Here is a 25,953-nt window from a genome sequence, read left to right as displayed (position 1 = left end):
TAAGATGCCTTTACTTTGCAGAATTTTCATATGTTTAAAAAAAAAAGTCTTTCTAAAAAAAGATTTGTTATTACATGAAATCAGAGGAAAAAAAATTAAGTTATATATTCCTTTCCCCAGGAAACACATACGGTGTATTTTCATATCCTGAAGGTTGATTTATCTTTCAGCCTATCAGATGAGTTTTTTAGCAGTCATGTCTGTAATTCAGTAGTACAAAAATCATTAATATGCAAATGATATGTTATATTTCTGAAGGATCATAATACTGTTCAGCCAAGGACTTATTAAATGGTGAGGAAATGACGTCTCAGCTGACATCGTACGTGGGCAGGGACCTGCTGCTCTGAACCTCTTGCCAACTGAGCCCTCCTTCATCAAAGATGCTCCTTAAACCCAGGCCGCTGCCTGAGTCCTTCAGAAAAGCTTAGCTGTGAGGGAGGAGGTGAATAATAAGGCACCGGCAGGTCTGAGAGCTCCAGCCATAGACAGCTACTTTTAACACAATTTCAGCCAGAGGATCTTGGGGGGCTGGCCTGTGAACTCAGAAGGCATTCCAAGGGGACTGCTTGCTGCAGGCAGGCAGCCAACATTCAAACAATCTTTTGAAGCAAATCAGTTCTTTTCTTGGGAAATGTACACTTCATCGTATTCCAGTTTCCTTGAAAACTGGTCGTTACAGACTGAATTATCTGTTAATAGTTATTCATTATCTTCAAATTAAGCTGATCCTCAATATCCCAGCTAATCAAGCATCTTTTAGACATGTTTTATAAAATCCTGACATAATGAAGCCTGTAATAGGATCATAAGTATCATCACCTAATAAATTTATAAAGGCATTCATTTTAATATTTTTATTCATCTACTTTGTAGTTATTAAATTTTAAGAAAGTTACATTTGCCTCCTAAGTATGAATCAATCAGTATTAAGTTGAGGCAGGAGAGGTAAAGACAAAGAGCAGATGTTTGTGGTTTTTCTTTTATCCCTATTCAATTTGTATTTTTTTTATAAGCTCCAGGAAATTATTTTAGATCAAGTGGTGCTTTATTGATAAATCAATATATTTATATATTCATCATGAATGTGATAGATGTATCATGGCAAAGGTCTTAGGTTACTTGTAGTTCAGAATTCGTTAAAGACAAGATCCAGCACCACCATAATCTGTTTTATTTCCAAATATAAGTATCATAGAGGTTTTAGAGTTAATCCCCAAGTTTCGGTCGGTATTTCTAAGTAAGTCCTCCCTAAGAATCAGTTATAACCAGGATGTGTGAGAGCTTCTGATGTACAGTCAGGAGCCCTTCGGAATCTTGAAAGGAGAAAGAGAACATTTTACAGCTTTATTTCTTAGTCTTTTCCTGCTATTTGTTCTTCGCAGGAATTCTGGTGGAAAATGGCACATTATTGAAAAAGTGATTTACATTTTTTAAAGATAAGATTTTTAATGGCATCTTCTCTTCACTTTAGAGAACATTTTTTTCCTGATTATTAAATTGTAGTCAAAATCAATATTTTAAGATGCAGAAAGTATTAAAGAAAATAAAAGTCACGTAAAATTCTGTCAACCGAGATGTAACTTGCGGCTTGTATTTTGGTGTATATTTTCCTTTTCTTTTTCTTCTATTAAAAAAGTGTGTGTGTGTGTGTGTGTGTGTGAGCAATAGCTATATAGCATAAAAGTTTGGGTCGTATTTGCATACAATTTTGTAACCAGCTTTTCAACTTTCTTAATAATATGTTGAGAGTATTTGTGCTTGCTTGACAAGAGTTGTGAATATTTTTGGAAACTCTTCTAAATTTGCTGTTGTTCAGCAAATAAGTATTCATTGAAAGCATTACTTTTAATGGGCGCAGAATATTTAAATACTGTAGTATATTTAACCGATTGCTTAGTGATTATTTTTTTGGAAAGATGATTTTTTTTTTCTCCCATAAGCAGCACAACAGTGAGGAAGTATCTCTGTGCATAGATTTTGTATACACGCTCAAGGCTATAGAAATGTGTTGCAAAACTCTTTCCCCCCAGACTGTGCAAGAATGCCATTACCCTCCACCCTCAACAACATCGCCTGTTATCATTGTCTTAGTCCTGCACCCTTTATATGCTTTTTGAAAAGGGTATTTAATGGCTGGAATGAAAATGGAGATATTTTTAGCAAGTGAGGAAATGATCATTAATGATGCAATGTATCAGTGTCAAATTCAATTCTTACTTGAAGTAAAGCCATTTATTTAACGGGTCTGGATGATCTGAGGCAGCTGTCCATCTGGTTTTAGAAATGCAGGGATACCGCATTTAAAGATTGAAGAGCAAGATATTGAAATGTGCTTGACAGGGTCAACTCATTGGCTTTTCACCAGTGGAATTTTTATCCCAACCCTCTGTGTTCTGGAAAACAACCTTGATTATTCTCAACATGAGGTCATCTAAGGCCATGGGTTATTTGGTTTAACGGGATTTGTATGGTTGATTAGGGAAGGGATTAATTCTTTATGGAACTTTTTTGTTGGAAGGTTGAACGTAAAAGATAAAAGTTTCACTTAAGTAAATCCCTAACTGAGCTGTGGTGCATTTTTGTTTACTTGAAAGCTGTTTGTTATCAAGTGGAAGCAAATGCTGTTTCAAACAGATTCTTTGTTCGCAAATAGAAACAGAAAATGGAGACTGTCTTCGGTGGCTTGGGGGAAGCGGCAGGTTTATCTCAAGTTTCTATTTATTGCTGAGATGCAAAATTGTTAAAAGGCACTTGGATCCAGGAGAAAGATACATTATAGAAATACCTTTACTTTTCAAAGGAGCTTTGGAATAGAAGGACAGGGGTTCTCTAAATTCATTTATAGATGACACCCTCTCCTCCTTTTTTTCCTGCCTTGTCTTTGATTAAGTTGAACAGATGCATCAAATGTCCATTCCTTCAAGGCACAGCTGTCCCTTCTCCTTTTCAGATTGATCTGGCAACTTGATAGGCGTTTTAGGAAAGATGCCTGGCTTCAGTCAGCTCACTGTATTTGTTTCCTTGGGCCGCTGTTAAAAATAATTACCACTAGTGGCTGAACACAACAGAGATTTATTCTCCCACAATTCTGGAGGCCAGAAGTCTGAAATCCAGGTGTCTACAGGACCTCGCTCCCTCCAGGCTGGAGGAGAGAGTCTGTTCTTTACCTCTTCCAGCTTTTGGTGACTGCCAGCTCTCCTTGACTTGTGGCCGCATCACTCCAATCTCTGCCTCCGTGGTCATATTCGCCCCCTCTTCCGTCTGTGACAAATCTCCCTCTCTCTCCCTTTTATAAGGACACTTGTGATAGCATTTAGGGCCCCCTGGAAAGAGCCGAGATAACCTCTCCATCTCAAGATCCTTAACATAATCACATCCACTAAGTCCTTTTGTGCAGTATGAGGTAACGTGTACAGCTTTCAGAGATTAGGATATAGGTATCTTGGTGGGGGAGGGCATTATTCAGCCTACCACACCCAGGACTTGAAATATACTTGATTTCGTGTATTACCCCCCTCCCATCTACTCTCTACCAGAACTGGAGGCATAGGTTCGGAAAAAAGAAATTATTTGCCAACGTTTTGACCCAACCTGCCTAGGGGAGCAGAGTTGGCTGCATAATCGAGCCAGCATACCTGGGATAGGTGGTGTGGTGAGTGTTGAAGACCACTCTCCAGGTCTAGCCAGGGAGACCAGACAGCAAATCCAAAGATGCAGGGCAGAGCAGGCCAGCAAACAGAGAGGTGCCCTTCCTTGGTTCGCCCCAACTGCATGAGTGAGTGGATGGGAGGCCGTCTTCATGGGTGATGTGTGTATCCTACTTGAATATTTGGTTCCCCACAGCCTCCCTGAGCTCCCTTGTGCCTTCCCCACCACTGCTTTCAGTATCTCATCGTCTTCTTTAGAAGGAGCTTTTTGCCACATGCCTGGAAACAAGGTCTTCTACGGACTCCCCTTCTCTCTTGTCCCCTCCCTGCCAAGCTCTGCGCTCCAGGGAGTTTGTCCTCTGCAGCCAGTGTAACAGCTAATCCACTCCAGTTACATAAGGATTTAGAAACAATGAGACTTTTTAGAAGCACGCTGGCTTCCTTCCAGGAGCTGCTCAAGGTGTTTACTCTGGCAAAGGTACCGAGTTATATATCCATTCTTTGTGTAAATTCTCCTTCACTTCCCGTGTCCCTTACGAAGGACCTTTCCTGTGGGCTCTGTGTGGTGAGGTTCTTCCAGGAGGTGGAGAAGGCGGTTGATCCTTGAAGTATCTTGTGAGCGAGACCTTGGAAGGCAAGCCAGAGAACTTGAGAAGAGGGACCTTTGGTGTGACGCAGGGAAAGCACTGTTTTTTTTTTTTAGTTTTTGTTTTTTTCATCAGTTAGCTGTGGGCAGGTCTTTGAGATCATGGCAAAAAAGGACATAGTTATAGAGTGACCAGTTCCCCGCTCTATGCCCTTTAAAAGAAGTATCTGTTTGTCCCTTTAACTTTCTGTGGAGTCTGTTGGACTGTTGGCATGTACCTCCATTTGTTCCCATTTTAAAATCAATTACCTGCATCAAACTGCTATTAAACACGATTGGCTGGGTCAGTGTTTTCTAGTCTAGGTCATCATCTCAGCTACATAAAATAAGCTGGGCACGGCCCCTAATGCCAGGCCCCAGGAATTATTTAAGAGACAGTGCAAGGAACTGCCCCCAGCCCAACTCCACTTAAAACTGGGACAATTCGGGGTATTCCAATGTCATTTTCCAAAAATGCCTCTTACCTTGTTCAGAAGCCCAAGCTCTGAAAAAGGAAGCAGTGGCATAAACTCCCAACCCCACTGCAAACCTCTTAGCGATTAAGGTCAAAATTACCCTCCTCTTTGCATCAGCCTTCATCCCCAGAGTCCTTCACGTCATGAAACCATTATGATGAAATTAGTACCCAAGGTAGACATGAATATTTCAGTAGGAAGAGCGGTAGTGAAATGTGAGAAACACCGTGTGCTGAGAACTTCTGTTGTGTGTCCTTTTACTGAAGAGATCCTGGGAGAAAACAGTTAAGTCAACGACAGATGGTGCAAGTTGATGTGAGCCGTCTTTTCATTTTCATTTGTGGTCTGAGCATTTCATATCAACAGCCCCTTGTTGCTCTTCCCTCTAAAATAAAACCAAAGGGAAAAATGGAAAGGGATGGTTGACAGGAGTGGGAAGATCACAGAACACAGAAAGGTCTGCGGAGGAGAGATGTTTCACCCACCAGGGAGGCCATGTTGTTTTTTCATCTGTTTTTAATGGGAACGGCTTGGGTCCCTGTTGCTGATTAATCTTATTATAGATCACCAAATAACATGTCCACGACAGCCTGAGGGGTTCTGCAGGTCTGCTTTTCTCTGCAGATCTGTTTTACAGCATAGAAGGCACGAATGCACATCAACGCACTAGACGCTTGCTTGGACGCCGCCTTGGGCGAAGGGGCTGTGTGTGGACACTGAGCAATGCGCGTGGAAAGACACAAAGACAGGCAGACCAGGAGGCACAGAGAGGCAGAGAGAGAGGAGGAGTGGCCCATCAGAGTCAAGATGGGGGACAGAAGCATGGACCAGCCTACTCATGGATGGACTGGGAAAGGGCACCTCTTTCTTCTCCCACTGTACGTGGCCGGCTTGTCTACCTCGGCTTTCCATGGGGGGCTTGGGTGCTGATGAGCTGAGGGCTGCTCCCCACCTCACAGGGGCTGGTTAGAGCGCCCTTCGCGCTGTCCTCAGTTTTTAGCCTGGTCGGTAATGGCTAAGGTTCCTCCTGCGAGCAGCAGTGGGTGCCTTTGTGAAGAAGCCACCTTAAAACATGACCTCATGTGCTCTTTGCTGTCTTTAAATCATTTAGGACTAAAGAATAATGCATCTGCCTGTCTGTATGTTTTCTTATCTTTTTCTTTTCCTTTTTGAAGTTTGCATTCTTCTGTATTTACATAAGCAGCACATGAATGCAGGCATATATAGTCCTCTAAGAAAAAAGACCAGCACAGAGGTAATACTCAAGATACCTTAATTTTTAGCCCCAAGCTTTGTTCCATCCCCAGAAGTAAGAAGAGTCATAAATTTACAAGGTTCTTTCCAAACTTGTTCATAATTTATTTGTATACACCTGTGTATGCCTAGAAAAATACAGTTTTGTCTTGTGTGTGTGTGTGTGTGTGTGTGTGTGTGTGTGTGTTTTCCCATACATACTACTACACTGCTCACGTCATTCTACAGTATTTAGGTAAATCCCGTGTATTTAGGTAAATGGTGTCACACTTTTCGTATTTCGTATCATTGCATAGATTCCTGGGAAAACTTGGTTTTCATTTAGTGGTAGCTGTTAGAAACTCTCCCCGATTGGGTTCCCATCACCTTGTAATGTGCACCGGACTTTTCTCCTTAGTGAATCACATTGATTTGTTCTCAGTGTTGAAACATCCCGAACTATTCTTTCAGTAACTTTCTGGAATAGATTGGTTTATATTTTACTGGAGGTTTTTCTGCGTGAGAATGAGCTCTGGCAATGGTTGGTTTGTTTCTTAACCCCTTTGTGGCGTCATTGTCAGGGTTTGATAAGGCACTTGTGACATGAGTCGGGTGGCAGCTTTACTTTTTTTTTTTTCAATGTCCTAGAAAAATGTAGGTACACAGGATTCACCTCTTCCTTGAAGATTTGCTAGAACTCACCTGTAAAACCGTCTGGGCCTAATCTTTTAACTATTCAGTTTCTTTCAGGGTCACTGCTCTGTTTAAGTGTTCTGCTGGTTTGCTCAGCCAAATTTATTTTACTTTGAAAAACAGCTACTTTGTTCATGCTTTCAAATACTTTTGGTTTAAGTTCTACATGGTATCTCTTTGTATTTACACTCAGCCTTTCATTATGGACCTTGTGAGTTTGTGCCTCCTCCTTACCCTCCTTCCTGCCCCATCTCTTGTCTCTCTCCCCAACACCTGCCACATTTTATCTAATATATGAATATTCAGAAAACAAGTAACTTACTGATCATTGTTTTACGGTTTCTGTGCTTCATATTACATATCTAAGTTTTGATCTTTCGTTTCTAAGAGGTTTATAATTTCTGCTATGACTATTCTGCTTAACTCAAGAATTATTTAGAAATGTGTGTATGTTTATGTTTAATTCCTATGTGTGTAGATTTTCTGTATTCTCTGTCGTTAATTTGGCTTAGCTGTGGTCAGTGAGCATACCACTGTAATACCTTTTGAAACATGCTGAGATTTTTCTCTATGGTCTAATCATGATTAGATTGTGAGATTGTTCTATGTGTATGGGGTAGCTGGGTTACCCAGAGAGAATGAAGAAAATATATAGATGGGGGAGTCTAAAGTCATTAAGTAATGTATTTAAATTATGTTGACTTGAATCTTTTCAACTGTTTTGGTTAAATTAATAAGTATAATATTCAAATGCCCAATATTCTTACTTTTTGTCTTCTTGTTCTGAGAATCTTTGTCTCCTAATACATTTGTGACTTTGCCAGTTACTCTCTGTATTTTATCAGTTTTTCAGGATATGTTTTGATGCTGTGTGGTCACATGCTTAAATGTTAATGACTGCTGAAGGCTTAAGCCAAAGTCAGGTTCTGTTTGTCCTGTTAACTTTGTTTCCTTGGGTGTAAGTTCTTCAACGTACTGTGTTTGGTGTCTGACTTTTGTGTTCTTGGCATTGCTCAGATATTTGGTGATTTTCACGTAAGGTGCCCTGCTCACAGCTATTTCATTCACCCCATGGTGTGTGATGCTAAGAAGGGTGGGTAAAAGGAACACCCAGTTCTTCATAGGTGCCGGCAGCCACCCTGAACAGTATCAGTCTCTCTTTAATGTCATACTCACTGCCTGGGCTAGAAAACAGGCATTCTGTTGTTCCCTGCATGACCCAAGTAAGGGGGAGGTGAGAGAGGGCTACAGAGAGGACCAAGAGCCATGAAAAATTCTGACCACTCCTAGTCAATTCTACAGCCCATCACCTATGGACTCCCCCTGCCCAGAGTTCACCTTGTCGTGGAGGCTTGTAGAACCACTGGCTCTTTGCAGCAGGTTTCTCCTAGATACAGGTTTAGGTGTGTGGTTTCTCTTTCTTTTACCTAATGACATATTATATTTATATTTTTATTTATTTTTATATTTATATTTATTTATATTTATATTTACTTGTATTTATGTTTATTTTTATATAAATATAAATTTATATTTTATATTTGTATATAAATATTTATATTTATTATATATACATATATATATATATATAATTATTTTATAGGATTTGAAGAGGAAGGGGGAAGCTTCCCAAATGATCACTTCTGTTATTTTCTTGATGATACTATTTCTCCCCATTTAGAGGCCAGGAGAAGGGAACTGGGAGTCAGATGAAAGGAAGAGGGGGAAAAAAAGACTATTTATGAACTTATTCCAAGTGTATGAAGAAACGCTTTTGCAAACACACAAATATAAAGGGATTAACCTTTGACCGTCACTTGTTTTTTAATGGTGTGTACTAATGAGATACATATATTTTTTTCATTTTTAGGTCTTGGATAGAATCATGGCCAAACCTTATGAATTTAATTGGCAGAAGGAAGTTCCTTCCTTTTTGCAAGAAGGAGCAGTTTTTGACAGATATGAAGAGGTAAAGAAATGTTACTAGTCTTTTCTCTCAAAACATTCTTATTATTTAATTTTAATTACAATATTGAGCAAATAGTCTTTGACATAAGTAAGAACATCTCTGAGATTTATAAGTGGGAATAGTTGGACAGAATCAAATTTATTACATATAATGATAATGATACTATAATTTATGGAGTACTCTTCACGTGCCAGGTACAATAATGATGATACTATAAATTACTGAGTGCTCACTGTGTGCCAGACAACTTTCTGAGCACTTCCTGCGTATTATTTGTTCAATTCCTCACAATAACCTTTTAAGGTTGTTGCATTATTATGCTCATTTTCCAGATGAGTTTCACTGGGTAGCAGTTTTTGCTTAATGAGGTGCTTCAGGCAGACTTTCCTCATAAAACTTGCTATTTGTCGTAAATGTAATACTGATTAGACTTTGTGCAAGTCATTTGATTTGCTTGTCTGATTGATACAGACCAGTTTGACCAAAGCTTTGCATGCCTCTGCTTCTCTCCTTTATTGCTTGTGCCCTCACAGTGTGACAATGGCTCCAGACTTTCTATAAATCAGGGCTACCAGTCTGTTCAGAAGGTTTAGCTCATTTGCATTGTTAATGCGTTGGTTTTTTTTTTTAGATTGTACTTGAATTTGAGGTGACTTGTGGGGAGGAGTGTGTGATGAAACCGTTGCCTCTAAGGCAAAGTAAAATGCAAAACTTGCTCAGACTTTATGTAGAGTCAGAGTTGGTTCCTTTCAAAATCAATGGAATATATGTGGCTAATGGTGGTGGCTTCCCAGGGGTTCAGATCCACAGGCCTTTTCATGAGGTCTGTGGGCTGACATGACTCAGCTCAGTAACTTGTTGACTTGTTTTCTCCAAAATGTGTATCATAATACTCTCTAGATTTATACCACAGTTGTTTTGTATAAACAAAATTGAGAAAGGCGAAGGATGGGCCCAGATGTGGTCAGTATTCTTTGTACTGAGTTTAAGTATCGAGGTAACAACTATTTATATGACTGAAACTATTGCTTCCCTGAAAGAACTAACTGCATTCTGCTATAAGAAGAAAAGAAAACAATTTCTACCACCTTGAAGTAACCACTGTGAATTGTGTGGCAGTTTTCTTCTAGTTGTTTTCTATTTGGTTTTTTTCCTCTCCCATAGTTGTGATCATAGTGCAATCTTTTGAAAATATAAATCAGAAGCTATTCTTCCTCTACTTAAAATGCTTCCATGACTCCCTATTATATAATAAAGGAAACTCATACAAGATGTTCCATAATTTGGTTCCTGCCTAATTCTACAGCCTCATTTCCCACCAGTTTCCTACACATACTCTCTGTTTTAGACCTAACAATCCACTTAAATTCCCCCAATACACTATTCTGTTACATGCTTTGTGCAAACTGCTCCCTCTTCCAGAAATGCACTTATTCCTCTTTAACTGGTGAACTCCTATTCATCCTTCAGAACCCAGATGAGAAATCTTTACCTATTTGATATCTTCCTTGACCCATTCAATAAGAATTGGTAACTCCTTTGTGCTACCACTAATCTACCCTTGCAAATATTACACTGCAAATATTATCGCATTTTATTTAATGTTTTCCTCTGTCCTACTGTACTCTGAATTTCTTAAAGTCATGGATCATATTTTACTTATCTTTTTCTCTTCAGGGACTAGCAGAATGCCTACAACTGCCAAATTTACTGTAGCTATCTAGTATCAAAAGGAATTTTAGATATCATAGATTCCAGCTCAGACTAGTTTTGTTATTGTTTGGTTCATTTTCTTGACAATTGAAATGGTGAGAGGACTTGATAATCTTTGAGGTCCGTGTGATGATCTGTACTTTGATTTATTCAAAATATTAGGATGAACCATATCACAGTTTCATCCTTTAAATTAAAAATGATCAGTATCAACAATTTGATGTATCATTCAAGCCTCATAGGAATTGACTACTTTTGTCCACTTTTACACAGCTTGGCAAAGAAGGCCAAGGACTTGCTGAGATGCACTTCCAAGGTTTTCTCCCAGCTAAGCCAGGTCTGGCTGGGTACCAGTGCTGCCATGATGATGCCCATGGCCCTTTCTTCTGAGCTAGTGAGAGACATCTCTCCCTGTGTCTGCTAGAGTATCCCAGAAGATCGGTGGTTTTCTGAGGAACTTCCCAGGCTCTGGAATTCTATTGGATAATTAAAAAATACTTCCTGGCTGCCAGTTCCTCAGAAAAGATCATTTTGATGAGATTAAATGTAATCACTGGCTGAGTATCTCTTCTGCTGTCATATAAACAGAAACACATTAGAGAAAAAGTACTTGAAAAAATTATCAATTTTTTTATTATAGATATTGTTATAGCAGAATATAAAACATTAAATGATAAATGCTTCTTCTAAGAGTACAATTTAACTTCACCTTAAAAAAGTTCATCTTTTTTTTAACTATACATACTAAGGTGAAAAAAAGCTCTTTGACTTAAACATATAATTTCAGAATTAAACTCTAGAAATAAATGCTATGGCCATCTAGAAGTTTATGTTGACAAACTGCATACATTTTCAAATTATAACGCAATATTTGTACACAGAATAACTATATATACACTTCACTTACATGGCTGATATATAATAGTTACCCAAACTGCCTTGAGAAATGAGGCGTAATATAGATTCAAACTAAGTAGAAGATCAGTCTCAGTTACAACATTTCTTTCACAACTAATAAGAGATAATCCAAATATTTGCTGAATATAAAGAAGTCCCATGCTTCATGGTGTGTTCTGGGAATTCCAGTGTATTTTAGATGAGAGATGCTGACCATGAAGGAGTTCACTGCCGTGTTCACTGGTAAAGTTGGAGGAACTCTGGTCCAAGAGAAGGGACTGCCCTCCATCTACCGGCCTCAGTGCAGCTCAGGTGGAGACCTGACTCAGTGAGTGAGTGAATGCAGCCTGGCAGCCTGGGAGGCCTGAGTGGAGGGGAGGGAACAGCTCGGCTTTAACACGAGGGCCCACTCCTGGGAGAGAGGCCATCAGGACTTGGTGCCCGGTGCCCTGGCTGGTACGTAAAAGCCCCTTGTGATGGGCTGATTCTTGTGACCTCCTCCAGGAACTTAAGCACCTTTAGCATCTCCACCATCTCTTCTCGTATGGACTGCAGGGGTCTCTCTCTCTTCAGTTCTTGGATGAGAAAACTGATTTCCTTCCTCGAGCTCAGGTTGGCCATCATCAGCTTTCTGTAGGTGTCAGCGAGGCTGGGTGTGTTTACCGGCTCCTTCTCTAGCCCGGCGTCCTTTACAGTTGTCTCCATCCTGGCACACTCCCGTTTAGCCACATAAAGCTGGTCGATGAGGCGGCGCTTCTCCTTGATCTGTGCAGCCAGTGTTTTTGCCAGTTGCTTTTCACGTCTTCTATTAAGTTGACTTCTAACAGACTGAATAAGTCTGAAAATAAATAAAACACTCAGCAATAATGTGAGGACAGGCAGGCTCAACACTGCCTCCCAGTGGAGGCTCTGGAACATGAGCTGAGAACACAGGCCTTTGGGCAGCAGCACCACCAGGAACTCAGCTTCCTGAGGATCAGCCCAAAGCCAAGCTCCACAGAGGACAGCAGCCCCTCCATGGCACTGACCCACCCAGGGCTCTGCCCAGTTACCGTGGATCCCCCAGCCACAACAAGCCCCAGGGGACACCCCAACATTCCACCTGGAACCCAACCAGCAACTGACATCCTGGACTGGCCAGTTACCTGGTCAGTGTTGGGGGTGGGGGGGTTGTCAGAGGAGAGGGTTGTAACTAAAAATTCATTTTCTCCATTATTGTCTAATGGTAATTTTTTCTTACCTCTTTTTTTTTGTCTTTACATCCATATACAATAAAAATATAGTGAAATGTGTCAATGTAAAGTTTATGATTTCACAAATCTTATAAATTCCTAACCCTCGACAGTATCCAAAAAGTCAGTGTGTGAACCATATGTTTGAATCACATCCATTACCACAGAATATATGCCCTCTGTCACGTTTTCACTGAAATACACACACTCCCACGACATGCATCCATCAGTCTGACGGTGGCTGAACTTGATAAAAATGACAAAAATCACAATGTGTACTTTGATGTCTGTCTCTCTTGCTCTAAGCAATGTTTTTAGAGCCACATGTTTTTATTTGAATATGCCGTTCATTCTGTTTGTAGGGCTGAATAATTTGACCTTGTAAGATTATATCACAAAATATTAATCCATTCTCTTAATAACGGACATTTGGGTTAGTTCAAGTGTGAGTTATCATGAATAAATATTTTTGTATATGTATGCATGCATCTTTTTTCTAAATATCTGTTTCCATTTACCCTGTGAGGCAAATACCTGAGAGCAACTCTATTGGGTAGGTATGTGCTAAATACTCCTTCATTTTGAAAGAGACTTCTTGAGGTTATAATTTACATGCCATAAATTCACTCATTTAAATACAAAACTCTTTGGTTTTTGTGTGTGTAAATGTGCAGAGTTGAGTCTCCCTCACAATCCCATTTTAGAACAATTCTATCCCAGGAAAAACAGATTTCTCAGTCCACACTTTTCTTTATTGGCTTCATTTGACACAGTCAGTCTCTCATTTTCTTTGAAATGCTTCCATGATATAGATTCCAGTTCAATCCATTCTACTATTTTTATAATTGTTTCTGTTGCTGGTTTCTGTGTTTTTATGAACTGACTGGCCTTTCCTTCTGTGCCTCCACTGATGGTTTCTACTTTTCTTCCAAACCCTTTAGCATTTGTTTGACTCAGGAATTAGTTCTTTTAATTTTTTTTCATAGTTTACATTAGGGTTCACTCTTGATGTTTTACCTTCTATGGGTTTTGACAAATACATAATGACATGTAGCCACCACTATAGAATTTCATTGCCCTAAGAACCCCTTGTGCTCCATCTATTCATTCCTCCCTCCCTCTTCCCCAACCCCTGGAAACCACAGTCTTTTTATTGTTTCTGTAGCTGTGCCTTTTCCAGAATGTCATTTGGTTGGAATCATACAGTTTGTAGCTTTTTCAGACTGGCTTCTTTCATTTAGTAATATGTCTTTTAAGTTTCTTCTATGTCTTTAATGGCTTGATCTTTTTTTTTTTTTTACTGCACATACATCTTTTAATTTACATATATGTACTGTTCATTGTTTCTAAGAATGTTTAGAGCTTTAGCTTTTTAAGCTTACATAGTTATCAAAGGAATAAAGCCAACCACAATATAAGAATTAACTCAAAAAGATACATACACCTGCTATTAACAGCAACATTATTTGTAACTGCCAAGATATGGAAGCATCCTAAGTGCACATCAATAGTTGAATAGATAATGGAGATGCAGTATATATGGAATGGAATACAACTCACCCATAAAAAAGAAGGATATTTTGCCATTTGTGGCCCTTAATTCACTTTTTTTTCACTTCAAAAACCAGAATTTTATAACTAGCACAAACATTTCCATTACATCAAAAACAACAAAATACCTAGAAATAAACTTAACCAAGGAGGTTACCTATACTCTGAACAGTGAAATGACACAAAGAAACGGAAAGATTTCTTGTGCTCTTGGACTGGAAGAATCAACACGTATCAAAATGGCCACACTACCCAAAGCAACCCACAGATTCAATGCAACTTTCATCAAAATACTCACATTCCTCACAGAATTAGAACAAACAATTCCAAAATTTATAAGGAACCACAAAAGACCCCGAGCAGCTAAAGCAATCTTTTGTAGGTCTCTCTCTCTCTCTCTCTCTCTTTCTTCTTTTTGTTCTCTTTTCTTATGGTTTGATGACTAGAGAAGTTCCTTTAACATTTGTTATAAAGCTGGTTTGGTGGTGCTGAAATCTTTTAGCGTTTGTTTATCTGTGAAGCTTTTGATTTCTCCATCAAGTCTGAAGGAGAGCCTTGCTGGATAGAGTATTCTTAGTTGTAAGTTTCCCCCTTGCATCGCTTTAAGTATATCATGCAACTCCCTTCTGGCCTGTAGAGTTTCTGCTGAAACATCAGCTGATACCCTTATGGGAGCTCCCTTGTATGTTATTCGTTGGCTTTCTCTTGCTAATTTTAATATTTTCTCCTTATCCTCAATTGTTGTCAATTTGATGACTATGGGCCTTGGTGCGTTCTTCTTTGGGTTGATCCTGTGTGGAACTCTGTGCTTCCTGGACTTGGGTGACTGTTTCTTTTCCCAAGTTGGGGAAGTTTTCAGTTATTATCTCTACAAAAATCTTCTCAGGTCCTTTCTCTCTTCTCTTTCTGGGACCCCTATAATGCGAATATTAGAGCGCTTCATGTTGTCCCAGAGTTCTCTTAAACTATCCTCATTCCTTTTATTCTTTTTTCTTTTTTCTGTTCTAAAGTAGTGATTTCCAGTAATCCATCTTCTAGCTCACTGATGCGTTCTTCTGCCTCATTTAGTCTGTTCTTGGTTCCTTCCAATGTATTGTTCATTTCAGTGATTTTATTCAACTCTGTTTGGGTATTCTTTATATTTTCCAACTCTGCTAAAACCTTCACTCTGTGTATCTATACTCCTCTTAAGTTCTCTTAACATCTTCACCATCATTACTTTAAATTCTTTCTCAGATAAATTACCGATCTCCTCTCCTCATCCCTTATTTCTTCTCCTGGGATTTTACCTTGTGCCTTGGCCTGGGAGATATTCCTTTGCTGCCTCATATTGTCTATTTTTCTATGTGTTTGTGGATTCCTTCCACAGGCTTTGGGATTATTGTTTTCTTATTTCTAGTGTCTGCCCCTGGTGGATGAGGCTTATGCAGGACTAGAGGCTTATGCAGGTTTCCTGGCAGGAGGAACCAGTGCCTGCCCACTGCTGGGTGAAGCTTGGTCCTGGATCTCTGGTGGGTAGGGATGTGTCTAGAGGCCTTTGTGGCTCAGGAGTTCTGCTGATGGGTGGGGCTGTGTTCCCACTCTGTGTGTTGTTTGGCCTGAGGCTTCCCTACAGTCTGCTGGGTGGGGCTGGGTCTTGGTGTTGGTGATCCAATCAAGATGTCAGCCTCCAGGAAAGCTCATGTAGATTAACACTCTTGGAATGTCCACCACCAGCTTTTATGTCCCCTGAGTGAGCCGCAGCCGTCCCCCAGGTCCCCAAGAGACCCTCCAAATCCAGCAGGCAGGTCTGGCTCAGGTTCCTATGAAATCACTGCCCCTGTCCTTGGACCTGGTGCACGTGAGTTTCCATGTACGCTTCTCAAGCGAATGGAGTCTCCGTTTCCCCCAGTCCTGTGAGGCTCCCAGAGCCAAGCCCCCCAGCCTTCAAAACCAGATGTCCTGGGGTCTCCCTCTCTTCCCAATGTCGGGACCTGAGCTGGGGAGCCTGACATGGGGCTTAGAGCTCTCACTCCTGTGGGAGGGCCTCTGTGACTTAACAAATCTTCAGCTTGTGGGTCGCCCACCCCGGGGGCTATGGGGCCCAATTATATCATGAGCATGCCCCCCTGTGTCCTGCTGTGGTTCCCTCTTTATGTTTCCAGTTGCAGAAGAGCTAGGTTCCAGGCTTTTTTCGATGGTTGTTTAGCATTCGGTTGTTTCATTGCAGTTGCAAGGAGAGGCGAGCTCATGGTCCTACCACTCTGCCATCTTGACTGGAAATCTCAAAAAAGTACTTCTTTAATAAAGTGAAATGTGATTTGATGAACTGGAAGTTTATCATCAGTGCAATCACTTTTATTTCTCATGGTGGTTTTCTTTCATTATTAATCATTGCATCTCATATTTAGAAACTACGGATGATCTGTGCTTTTAAAGGCATTTTCTTTTCTTCCAGTTTCCTCTGAAAATGAGAGATAAAGCTAAAAAGAAGTCTTAACAAGTATTAAATACAGTCTTGCTAAGCTTTCAACTTTCTTAAGTGCTATTTTACTAGGATGATAAGCAAGAAAATTTTAGCTTCATAAAGTAAATGTTGTCTCTTCATAAAATGTATCAAACCAGCATTGACCTTAAATATAAAGGTTATTTCCCCAGCAGAAATGGATTTATTCAGGAATAGAAGAAGCACTGCAGATTGGGACAAGCAAACAAAAGCCTCAGACAGGTGCAGGAGACAAAGGAGGGGAGTGGCACTGTGTAGAGAAAAAGGAGGAAGTCAGGAGGGGTTGTTCTGAACCAAAATCCCCTGGAGAAAAGAGAGAGCTCAGGGAGATGGCGGTTACTCAGGGGCTGAGTTACTGGGGGAGTTGGTTTCTTGTGGGAGATGCCAGGCACGTCTTTTCCTGTTGATGATTCTTCTCTTGGAGTCTGTCACTGACAGTTTTATAGGTGATGTCCAGTGGTACCTCGTGAGAGCTCCCCCTACTGGCCTCCTGACTGCATGTTAGTGAGGGCTCCCTTTATTAATGTTTAAACCAGAAAGCCAAACAGTATTTCAAACTTGACTGTGGCCATTTTTCCTTATTACAATTGATCCCTGAACAACATGGCTTGAGCGCCATGGTCCACTTTTACATGGGGTTTTTTTCAGTAGATACAGTGCCACACGATCCACAGTTACTGAATCTGCAGACTGTAAAGTTATATTCTGGTTTTCAACTGTGCTGGGTGTGGCACCCCTAAAATCCCCCAGCGGTATTTCCGTATCCTGTAAAATTTAGTTCTTTGGAACCACAGCCATTAAAATATTCAAGGCAACAAAATATAAGCAGGAAAAGTTCTGTTTCTACAGTTTGTTTTTGCATGAATAACAGTGAGAAGTGACAGCTGACAGCAAGTGGGAGGACAGGAGTTAGAAAAAGCACAACTGGATCATCTCAAACATGTCACAGCAAAGGGACCATTTGTGAAGGGGCGTAAATGCACCACATGGCAACTAACGGTATCACGATGGCCTGAAGGATCAGGTAAACATTGAATTGTGTTCCGCAGATTGGTTTAAACAAGGCAGGGAAGTGTTTTAAGCAGTGGGTGAGTGCTCACTAGGTCAGGAAAAAAATGTTTAGCCACTGTTTTAATAGTATGTATTATTTCGTCAATAACTGTAACCAATGCAACTGTATTTAAGCACTGTTTTAATTCTGTCTGCGTTGCTGAGGGATTTCTTTTGAGGTGGTCCCAAATTTCCAAAACTGCATAGAGAGGCAGCTGCATGGTAGCCTGACTGTATTCTTATGCCACTTTGAAAGCTGTTCTTATCTTACTTTACTTGACCTTTAAGTTACTTAAATGCAAAATATATTTTGTTTCCTAAGTGACGCTTGTTGTTAAATCTTTAAAATTGAGATTTTTACCCCCTATGGCAGAGGAGAGAAACAGCAATGCTTTTTAAAATACATGCAGCCCCAATGTCTCTAACTCAGATGGCCTCCAGACTTGCCTTTCATGTCCCGATTAAAGGGCTGAAGACCCCATCCCCTGGCCACTCAGGGGCCTCCCCAGTCTTTCCTAGAATTCCTAGGTGCTTACAACCTCCCTGTGATTGTTCACCTCCTCAGTGCCATCTTACCTCTCTGTTCCCAAGACTGTTCCCTGCTCTAGTTTATTTCTCCTCCTAAACTCACCATACCATCAAACCTCAGGAACAAGGATGTTGTGTGAAATAGGGTTTTATGAAAGATTTGGTGGTAGCAGAGGAGAATTACAGCACATGGCAGGACACACTTTAAGATTAAACATCAGTGATTGTGAGGAATAAATTTCAATAGTCAGCTGAGCCGGCGGGGGGTGTCTCATACGTTGCCTGTTACTTTCTTGCCCCACTCTTCCACCAAGACTTGTGTTCCTGTTTCTCTGCTTTTCCTTTTTTACATTTTTTTTTTTAATGGAGTTACTGGGATTGAACCCTGGACCTCGTGCATACTGAGCATGTGCTCTGCCACTGAGCTATACCCTCCCCCTCTGTTTTCTTTTTGATCTCTCTCAGAGCCCTTTTCTAATTCACTGTTTTCCTTTTTTCCACATGCCTCTTCTTGAAATTAAAAACAAAACAAAAAAAAAAAAAACCCACAAAAAAACGAAGGTAAACAAAAAACTCGCTCCCAAACCAAAGGAGAAAAATGGAAAATTCTAGGCCTTTCTCACTGTGAGCAGTGTGGCTCCCTCTTCACCTCAAACTCTCCCATCCAGGCTCTCCCGAGACCTTCCCTTTTGCATAACCTTGAAGGGCTGCGTGTGTACTTTATCCTTTGAAGGGAAAATGATCTGTTGTCCTTCTAGATAAGTGGTCACCAGCAGAACTTTGCAGTGATGGACATGGTCTGTATCTGGCTGCCTGTCACCCTGTGTGCTGTTCAGCCCTAGAAATGTGGCTCGTGGGACTGAGGACCTGAGGTTTTAATTTGATCTTAAATAATTGGAATTAAAACTTACATAGCTGCCTGGGGCTGGTGGCTGTCTTGTTGGACCGCACAGCTTTCTAGACCATCCACTCACACTACAGCCAGATTTTAAAATGCCATCTTGCTTCCCCAACACACAGAAAGAGCTCTCAGTTTACTTCATTGGAATCTGCAGTTTCCTCGGCCAATCTCCTTAGTGGCAGCCGGAGCAGAGACTTAAATGTTTTGTAGATGACTCCCCCTCAGCCACCACCACTGCCCCCACACCCCGGGTCCCAGCCTGGGATGGGCCGCCCCTTCTCACCCGTGGGACTTTGTTTCTCAGTCAGGCTGGCCAGATGCAGTGCCTTTTTTTTTTTTTTTTTTTGGCAAAGCCTTGGTCTTTATTCCTAGCCCCTCCCACCCCCACCCCCCCTCCCTACACACACACACACACACACACACACACACACACACACACACACACCACACGCGAAGCCCTAGGTGCTCATAGCTGTCGCCAGGAAAACAGAAACGGTTGTGGCAGTTGTCAACCCCAGAGGAATATCAAAGTGCAATAAAACCTCAAGTAGGGCCAAGCGAGACAGGCCACATTTGGCCTCCTCCCAAAGCCCTTCTGAAACCCAACTGTGGGCCACTCAGTGAAGCCAGGAAAGACCCAGGCAGCCTACACACCCCAGGCTGTTCAGCAGTGAAACCTAGAATTTTCCAAGGGAAATTTTCAGAAAACTAAAAACACAGTCCTCATAGAAAGTCTTTTGGCTTAAAGATCGATGGCGCTCCCCAGTGAGGACACCAGCAGGATAAGAAAGCTTGTTGAGAGGAGCGCTGGAGGAAAGAAGTTTTATAGAGTCAGGCAAGAAAAGCTGAAACAAGTTTTGTCCATTAGAGACAAAACCGGTTACTGACCTAGAGGGCGATGAAACAGCCACCTCCGTGGTTGGTTGTCTTTGCTACTGGACACAAATCATGTGCATCAGTTATGGAACCAAAGAGCGCTGCTCCTTACCTAGCTCGCTTCAGAGAGTCTGGGCGCTGAACCACAGCAAGCAGAAAGTCCAACAAAGCTACATTCTTCCATGGAAATAAATCGTCCTGGGGTGGGTCCCCAGACAGTGCTTCTGGATAACAGGGGGAGAATATATAGCCGTCTTTTAATCTCATTCCCAGGTTTTGGATGATTTAAACGGAGTTGTACCTGCCGAGTCAGGATATCTGGCTCAAAGTATAGAAAGTGTAAACTGTAGCACACTGCTTGTATTTGGCAGTGAAGGGGACGGAGCACCACAATGACACTAATCATGATAATATTTATAAGTCTTTCAACTTTCAGCATCAACCTTAACAGTAGACGAAATACTTAATTATTAATGACAAAACAGGATGAAAACTCGATTAACTTTGTCAATGCAAAGTCAGGGTGCAGACAGGTTTTGGAAAGTAGAACTGGAGGGAGACCCAGAGGAAGAACCAGGGGCTTAATATTCTCAATGGGAGGTAATGTTGATACTTAGTTGGTCAGTGCATGAAGTGGAAGCTTGTCTCTATGACTTAAAGCCAATCGCAAAAGCAAAGCATATAATTGCAAATTTGGAAGGGGGTGGAGAAAAAATAGGGAAGGGAGGTAAATGGAGCTCAGTTTCTGAATTTTGATCTAAGGAACCTATTATTCCATGTGCCTGGTGGAAACTAATTCAGTTATTGGCTGTCTTGCCATGCGTCCTGCTTTCTTCAAGCTCCAGTCCCTGCTAGAATCCGACATTTAAAACAAAACAAAGCAATGTGTCATGGCATTTTATTGTCCACCAAATTACGTCCAGACACCAGGGTTTGATACTGCCGGCCCTCAGCACGTGGCCCCAGGTGCCCCACCACCCTCACCTTTGCATTTTCCCCGCAGTCACGTTGTGACGAGGAAGGTGACGGACTGGGATCCTTGTGAGGTGAGACTGGGGTGGGGAGCAGGTCCCGGGGACTGACCGAGGAGACCTCAGAGAACAAGCCCACCTCGGGCTCAGTATTGATGGGCGAGTCAGTCAATGGATCAAAGCACAGCTAGGATGCAGGGAGAGACCAGGCTCACCAAAGGGTGTGGGTGCGGGACGGGGGCAAGTGGCTTGTCCAGCTGGGAAGGTGGGCGGGTGGCGAGGGCAGGAGCTGCAGAGATCAGGGGTGAGCAGTGTCCCACCTTAAATGCTCTACTTCCCAACCCAGGGCATTGGCACTGGATCCTGAGAGCGGTGGGTGTCCTCTTACGGATGTTTAGTGGGAAGAGTAAGGTCTGCACATGGCGGGAAAGTGGGTATGATCATGGTGAGATACAGGACTAAGGACCAGAAGATAGTCTTTCAGACACATGGGGAGAGAAAGGAGGGGCTGAGGATGGGAATGAATTAGAGGATTTTCTAACCCGGTGGGTGCAGGAAGTGAGGGGCAGTTAGGAATGTAAAACAAGATTGAGATTTCCAGCCCAGGAAGCTGAGGGGGCTCTGATGCCAGCAAAGGGAGTGCCAGAGAAGCGGTATTTTACAGATGTGCTTATGTTGTTTTTCTTCCTGAAAAGAATGGTGTTTATCGCTACATGTCCTGTAGCACCTAAGCAGTGGTCTGCGTATAATAGAAATCATGTAAGTTTTCTTTAAGAACAAATTGAGCAGAAAGGGAATCGACAGACACTAACCCCAGAGGATGAACCAGGGAGGCGTTTATCTCCTTCCTCCGTCCTCCACTCCCCGGGCCGCCATCTGCGTCCTGGCTGGAGGGGGCGTCATGAGCAGGGACACGGTGAGAACAGAAGTCTGAGACGTAGGCGGAGGCCACACTGTGTCCAGGCAGCAGTTCTGAAGGTGTGGTCCCCGAACCAGCATGGTCAACATCACCTCGAACTTCATTAGAAAAGAAGGTTCTCAGGCCAGTTGCAGAGATGACTCAGAAACTAGGGGCTGGCCCACCAGCAGGTGTTTTAACAAACCCTTCAAGAGACTCGGATGCGCACTTGAGTATAAGACTTGGTGTCACAAATGAACTTATTTACAAAACAGAAAGAGACTCACAGACATAGGAGACAAACTTAGGGTTACCAGGTGGGGAGTGGATTTGTAAGGGGCAGGGGGCAACTTCTGCCCCAGAGGTACAAGAGATCGGTTGGAAAATGCCAAGAGTTTAATTTAAGGAAGGTGAGCTGGAATCTCCATCCTTCCTCTTACTGGGTGTATCCCCACGGGCAATCTTCTTAACATCTCTGTGCTAGAAAAGGGAAGGCAGGTGGGTCTGAAGAGGATGCTTTTCACCTGAGGACTCTATGATTTTACACCCACCTACCTCCAGTTATCTTTCTCATCGTCACAGCCACACGACTTCTTCCCTGTGGGATAAGAAAGCTGTGGCCAGGGCTCGAGCACTTAATCGCGCTGAAACCACCCAAAAGTGCAAGAGCTCACATCAGCCGGGTTTTTGCCCAAAAAAACCTTTGAAACAACAGTGCTGATGATATTATCTGTGCTTCTAAACCCCCAAAGCTTAGGGCCCATTGTCATCCAGGCATGAAGTGATTAAGGAGAGGTCTGTATGGTTTGGAAAGTTCTGAGAAGTAAGTGGACTTGAAGACAAAAGGCTCCGATTGGAGCCTTGACCCTGCCATTTACAAGTTACCACCTTGGACAAGTCCCCTCACTTGTCTTAGTGAGCCTAGCGCACCTCTGGGGGCAGTAAATGGTGGGAAGGTAAATACGTGGGGGACTAATGGGCACTAAGGGTTACTTAAGTGAGGTCTGTGCAGACTGATCTCAGTGCTGACTTTCTGTCTTCTTCATGGCCATAAAACTCCCTGGAGACGGGATGTGTGGAAGTCTTTATTTCTCAGAAGTTTTTGCTTTTAATCAGATAAGGGAAGCTATGACAAGGCTTCTTTCTTCATCTGTTGATTCTCAATTGCCTTCAGCTCAAAATAATCCATCTGCAAAGTGGTGTATATTGGGATGGTATGTTCTAACTCCCTTAGATGGTTTAAGACGACAGCCATTTCTGTAGTCCTTGGTTCCGTGGGTCAGCCATCTGGGCTGCCCTGGGCGCTCAAATGTTTGCTGGACCAGCTCAGGGCTGGCTGATTGAGGATGGTCTTAGCAGGACCATCTCATCTCCACCCCACGTGGTCTGTCATCCTCCTGCAGGCAGACAGGGCTTGTTCTTTCTTGTGCACAGCCAAGTTTGCACCGCATGCTCTAAACCAGAGCAATGGCAGGTAACAGGTTGTGTCCCTCTTTGCAATCAACCACAGTTATTGTTCATAGTCTTTTTGTGCTCAGTCATCCCACATCAAAAAGGCATAGAACAGGGGTCAACACGCTTTTTCTGTAAAAGGATCAAATATTATATTTTTTAGGTTTTGCAAGCCATCCAGCCTCTGTTGCAACTATTTAACTGTCTTTGTAGCATAAAGGCAACCACAGAACATGAGACAATCCGTAAATGAATGAAGGAGCTGCGTTCCAAGAACATTTTATTTTCAGAAACAGAGGCTGTAGTTTACAGACACCCAGCTTAGAAGACGAATAATGGTATGCAGAAGTGAATAACAGATTCATTTTGATGGTGATGATGATACTTTCAGTTTCAGGTAATTACTTTTAACTCAGCCATTTTCCCTTATGAATGTATTATTCTGTTTTCTGCCTAGTCATCCTCAGAGCCTTGTCCTTGTCTCTATAATTGTATGAGCTTTTGCTACATAATCAGTCTTTCTTGTCATTCTTTTCTTGTCTAAGATGCTCCAGTTTGGTCTGTTTGTTTCTGCTCACTCTTCTATCTTTATGTTTCTTCCCTCTCTGTGAAGTTTCTTTGGGTTTATATTCATTTCTTCACAAGGTAGAAGATAAAACTCTCCTCCCTGGAGGAATAGAAGCATCTCACCCATGAAATAGTGTCTGAGTCAGTCTTGTGGAAAACGCTAACACTTAGATTCACGCAATTCAGGGGTTCAGGAAGGACGGCTTATTTATGGGAAGACGTGACACACATCCACTAGGAACCTTAAGAAGGAAATCTGGGGTATGTTAGATTTACCAGGAGCTTGTGAAAACAAAACGGAACAATACCAAACAAGAAGAAAGTGTATAAATGATGAGTCAATAAAATATAAGGAGCTAGCCGAGTTGCTACTTAGGTGTCTGGAGTATTACTGTGCTATGCCAAGGGGTGTAGTTAAAATTCCATGGCTAAGATGACAGTGCTGGTTCTTGGTTGCTTTTTGTTACCTGAAGTGTAAGTAGGAAAATGTACAATATTTACTCCTTCAAGCCTTGTCTGTGGCTGCAGATGAGCAGGGGCTTGGTGGCCATGGCCTGGACATCCTTTAATTAACATTGATGAGTGCAGCCTTGCAGGATCTCCTGGCTGATGGCAAGGGGGCCCAGGAGACATCCTGGCTGCATTCTCTTGGAGATCACACTCTGTTTGTGCGTGTGACCTGGACATTAATTTAATAGAGTTTGTTCAACTGTGAACAAATTAACCATCAAATGAAATATACAGCGGGTTTTTTTGCATTTTTTTATCAAAGTGTAGTCAGTTTACAATGTTATGTCAATTTCTGGTGTACAGCATAATGATTCAGTCATACATGAACATACATATATTCGTTTTCATATTCTTTTTCACCATTAGTTACTGTAAGATACTGAATATAGTTCCCTGTGCTACACAGAAGAAACTTGCTTATCTGTTTTACATATAGTAGTTAGTATCTGCAAATCCCGAACTCCCAATTTATCCCTTCCCACTCCCTCCCCCCATAACCATAAGTTGGTTCTCTCTCTGTGTGTCTGTGAGTCAGTACAGCATGCTTTAAAGTGAATCATCTTGAAGTTCCCTTCTCGAGTAATAAAATGGCATTTCTTTAAACTTAATTTCATGTGAGTGAATTTTCTGGTCCTAAAAATGATGATAGAGATTTTTGTTGTTGTTTCAGGCTTTGGCTGTTTTTAGGGAGGGTGCTTTTCTGTGCTTACAGTAGAAAAAGCTGCCACCGTCAACACTCATCAGGCGCTTTGTGGACTGTGCTGCTATGTGAATGCTCTGCAGACATTATTTCATTGACGCCTGTTATTAGCTAGGTCTTTGTAGCCTCATTTTGCAGATTGTGAAATCAAGGCTCAGTGCGGTTAAACACGTTGCCCAAGGTGACAGAGCTGGTCACAGGCTGAGCAGAAAGATCCCGTGCTAGCCAGCTAGCCAGTGCTGGTTCTCCGAGAGTGGTCCTGACCAGCATTGTTAGCAGCACTTGGAGGACTTGCTAGATGTGCAGAGTATCAAGCCCCACCCCAGGACTGCTGAACCGGAAACGGAAATGCTGAGGGTGGACCCCAGCAATCCGTGTTTTAAGAGCCCTCTGCGTGATGCTGATGACGCAGCTTGAGTTTAGGAACCACTAGGTGTAGGACAAGGTCAGGAATTGTAGACTTTCTTAGACGGAAAAAAAAAAAAATTAAATCTCCATTTAAAGTTCTTTATAACTAATCTCCTCCAAACAGGCAATTCAGATAAACAGGAGGAAACTGTTCAATAAAAGAGATTTTTCTCTTTCCAGAGTTGTTGAACACATTAGGTTTTATTTAGCCCTCCTAGGTGTGAGGCACATTGCTATGCACTTGACCTCAGTCATCTCTTTCAACCTTCAGGTGGTTGTGAGGATTAACTGAGATTGTTTTCTACATTACATAGAAGAGGAAAGAGACGCTTAAATCAGTTAAGGAGTTGCCTTCCTGTCCGGCAGGTCACAATTGGCAGAGCCAGTCTTCAGAACTGATGTATTAATGAAGAGAACATATGCCAATCACAGCTGCCCGTATCACGACTTGAAATCTTGGAATGGCCCCCATTTGTAAATGATGGGGTTCAGGATACGCTACCCACAAATATGGCACCTTTGGTGTATTGAATGTTTTAAGCTGAGGAGTTTGAGAAAAGGGTGACCT

The 25,953-nt window shown here is 41.8% G+C and overlaps 1 protein-coding gene across 7 annotated transcripts in view; it reads left to right on the top strand.

The window, feature by feature from the left end:
* The window catches only part of PLCB4 (phospholipase C beta 4), a 384,413-nt gene that overhangs the window by 211,788 nt on the left and 146,672 nt on the right, over positions 1-25,953 (top strand). For 6 of the 7 annotated variants that reach the window (XM_032461834.1, XM_032461837.1, XM_032461836.1 and 3 more), the window contains one exon: positions 8,548-8,646. In XM_032461834.1, the coding sequence (XP_032317725.1) occupies positions 8,563-8,646 (84 nt within the window). In that variant the 5' untranslated portion in view covers positions 8,548-8,562. Of the gene's footprint in view, positions 1-8,547; positions 8,647-25,953 lie in introns of those variants that run through there. The other variant, XM_032461841.1, reaches the window with a different exon arrangement.

Source organism: Camelus ferus, chromosome 19 (genome assembly GCF_009834535.1).
Source record: "Camelus ferus isolate YT-003-E chromosome 19, BCGSAC_Cfer_1.0, whole genome shotgun sequence".
Lineage (NCBI taxonomy): Eukaryota > Metazoa > Chordata > Mammalia > Artiodactyla > Camelidae > Camelus > Camelus ferus.
This window is presented reverse-complemented; position numbering and strand designations above follow the sequence as displayed.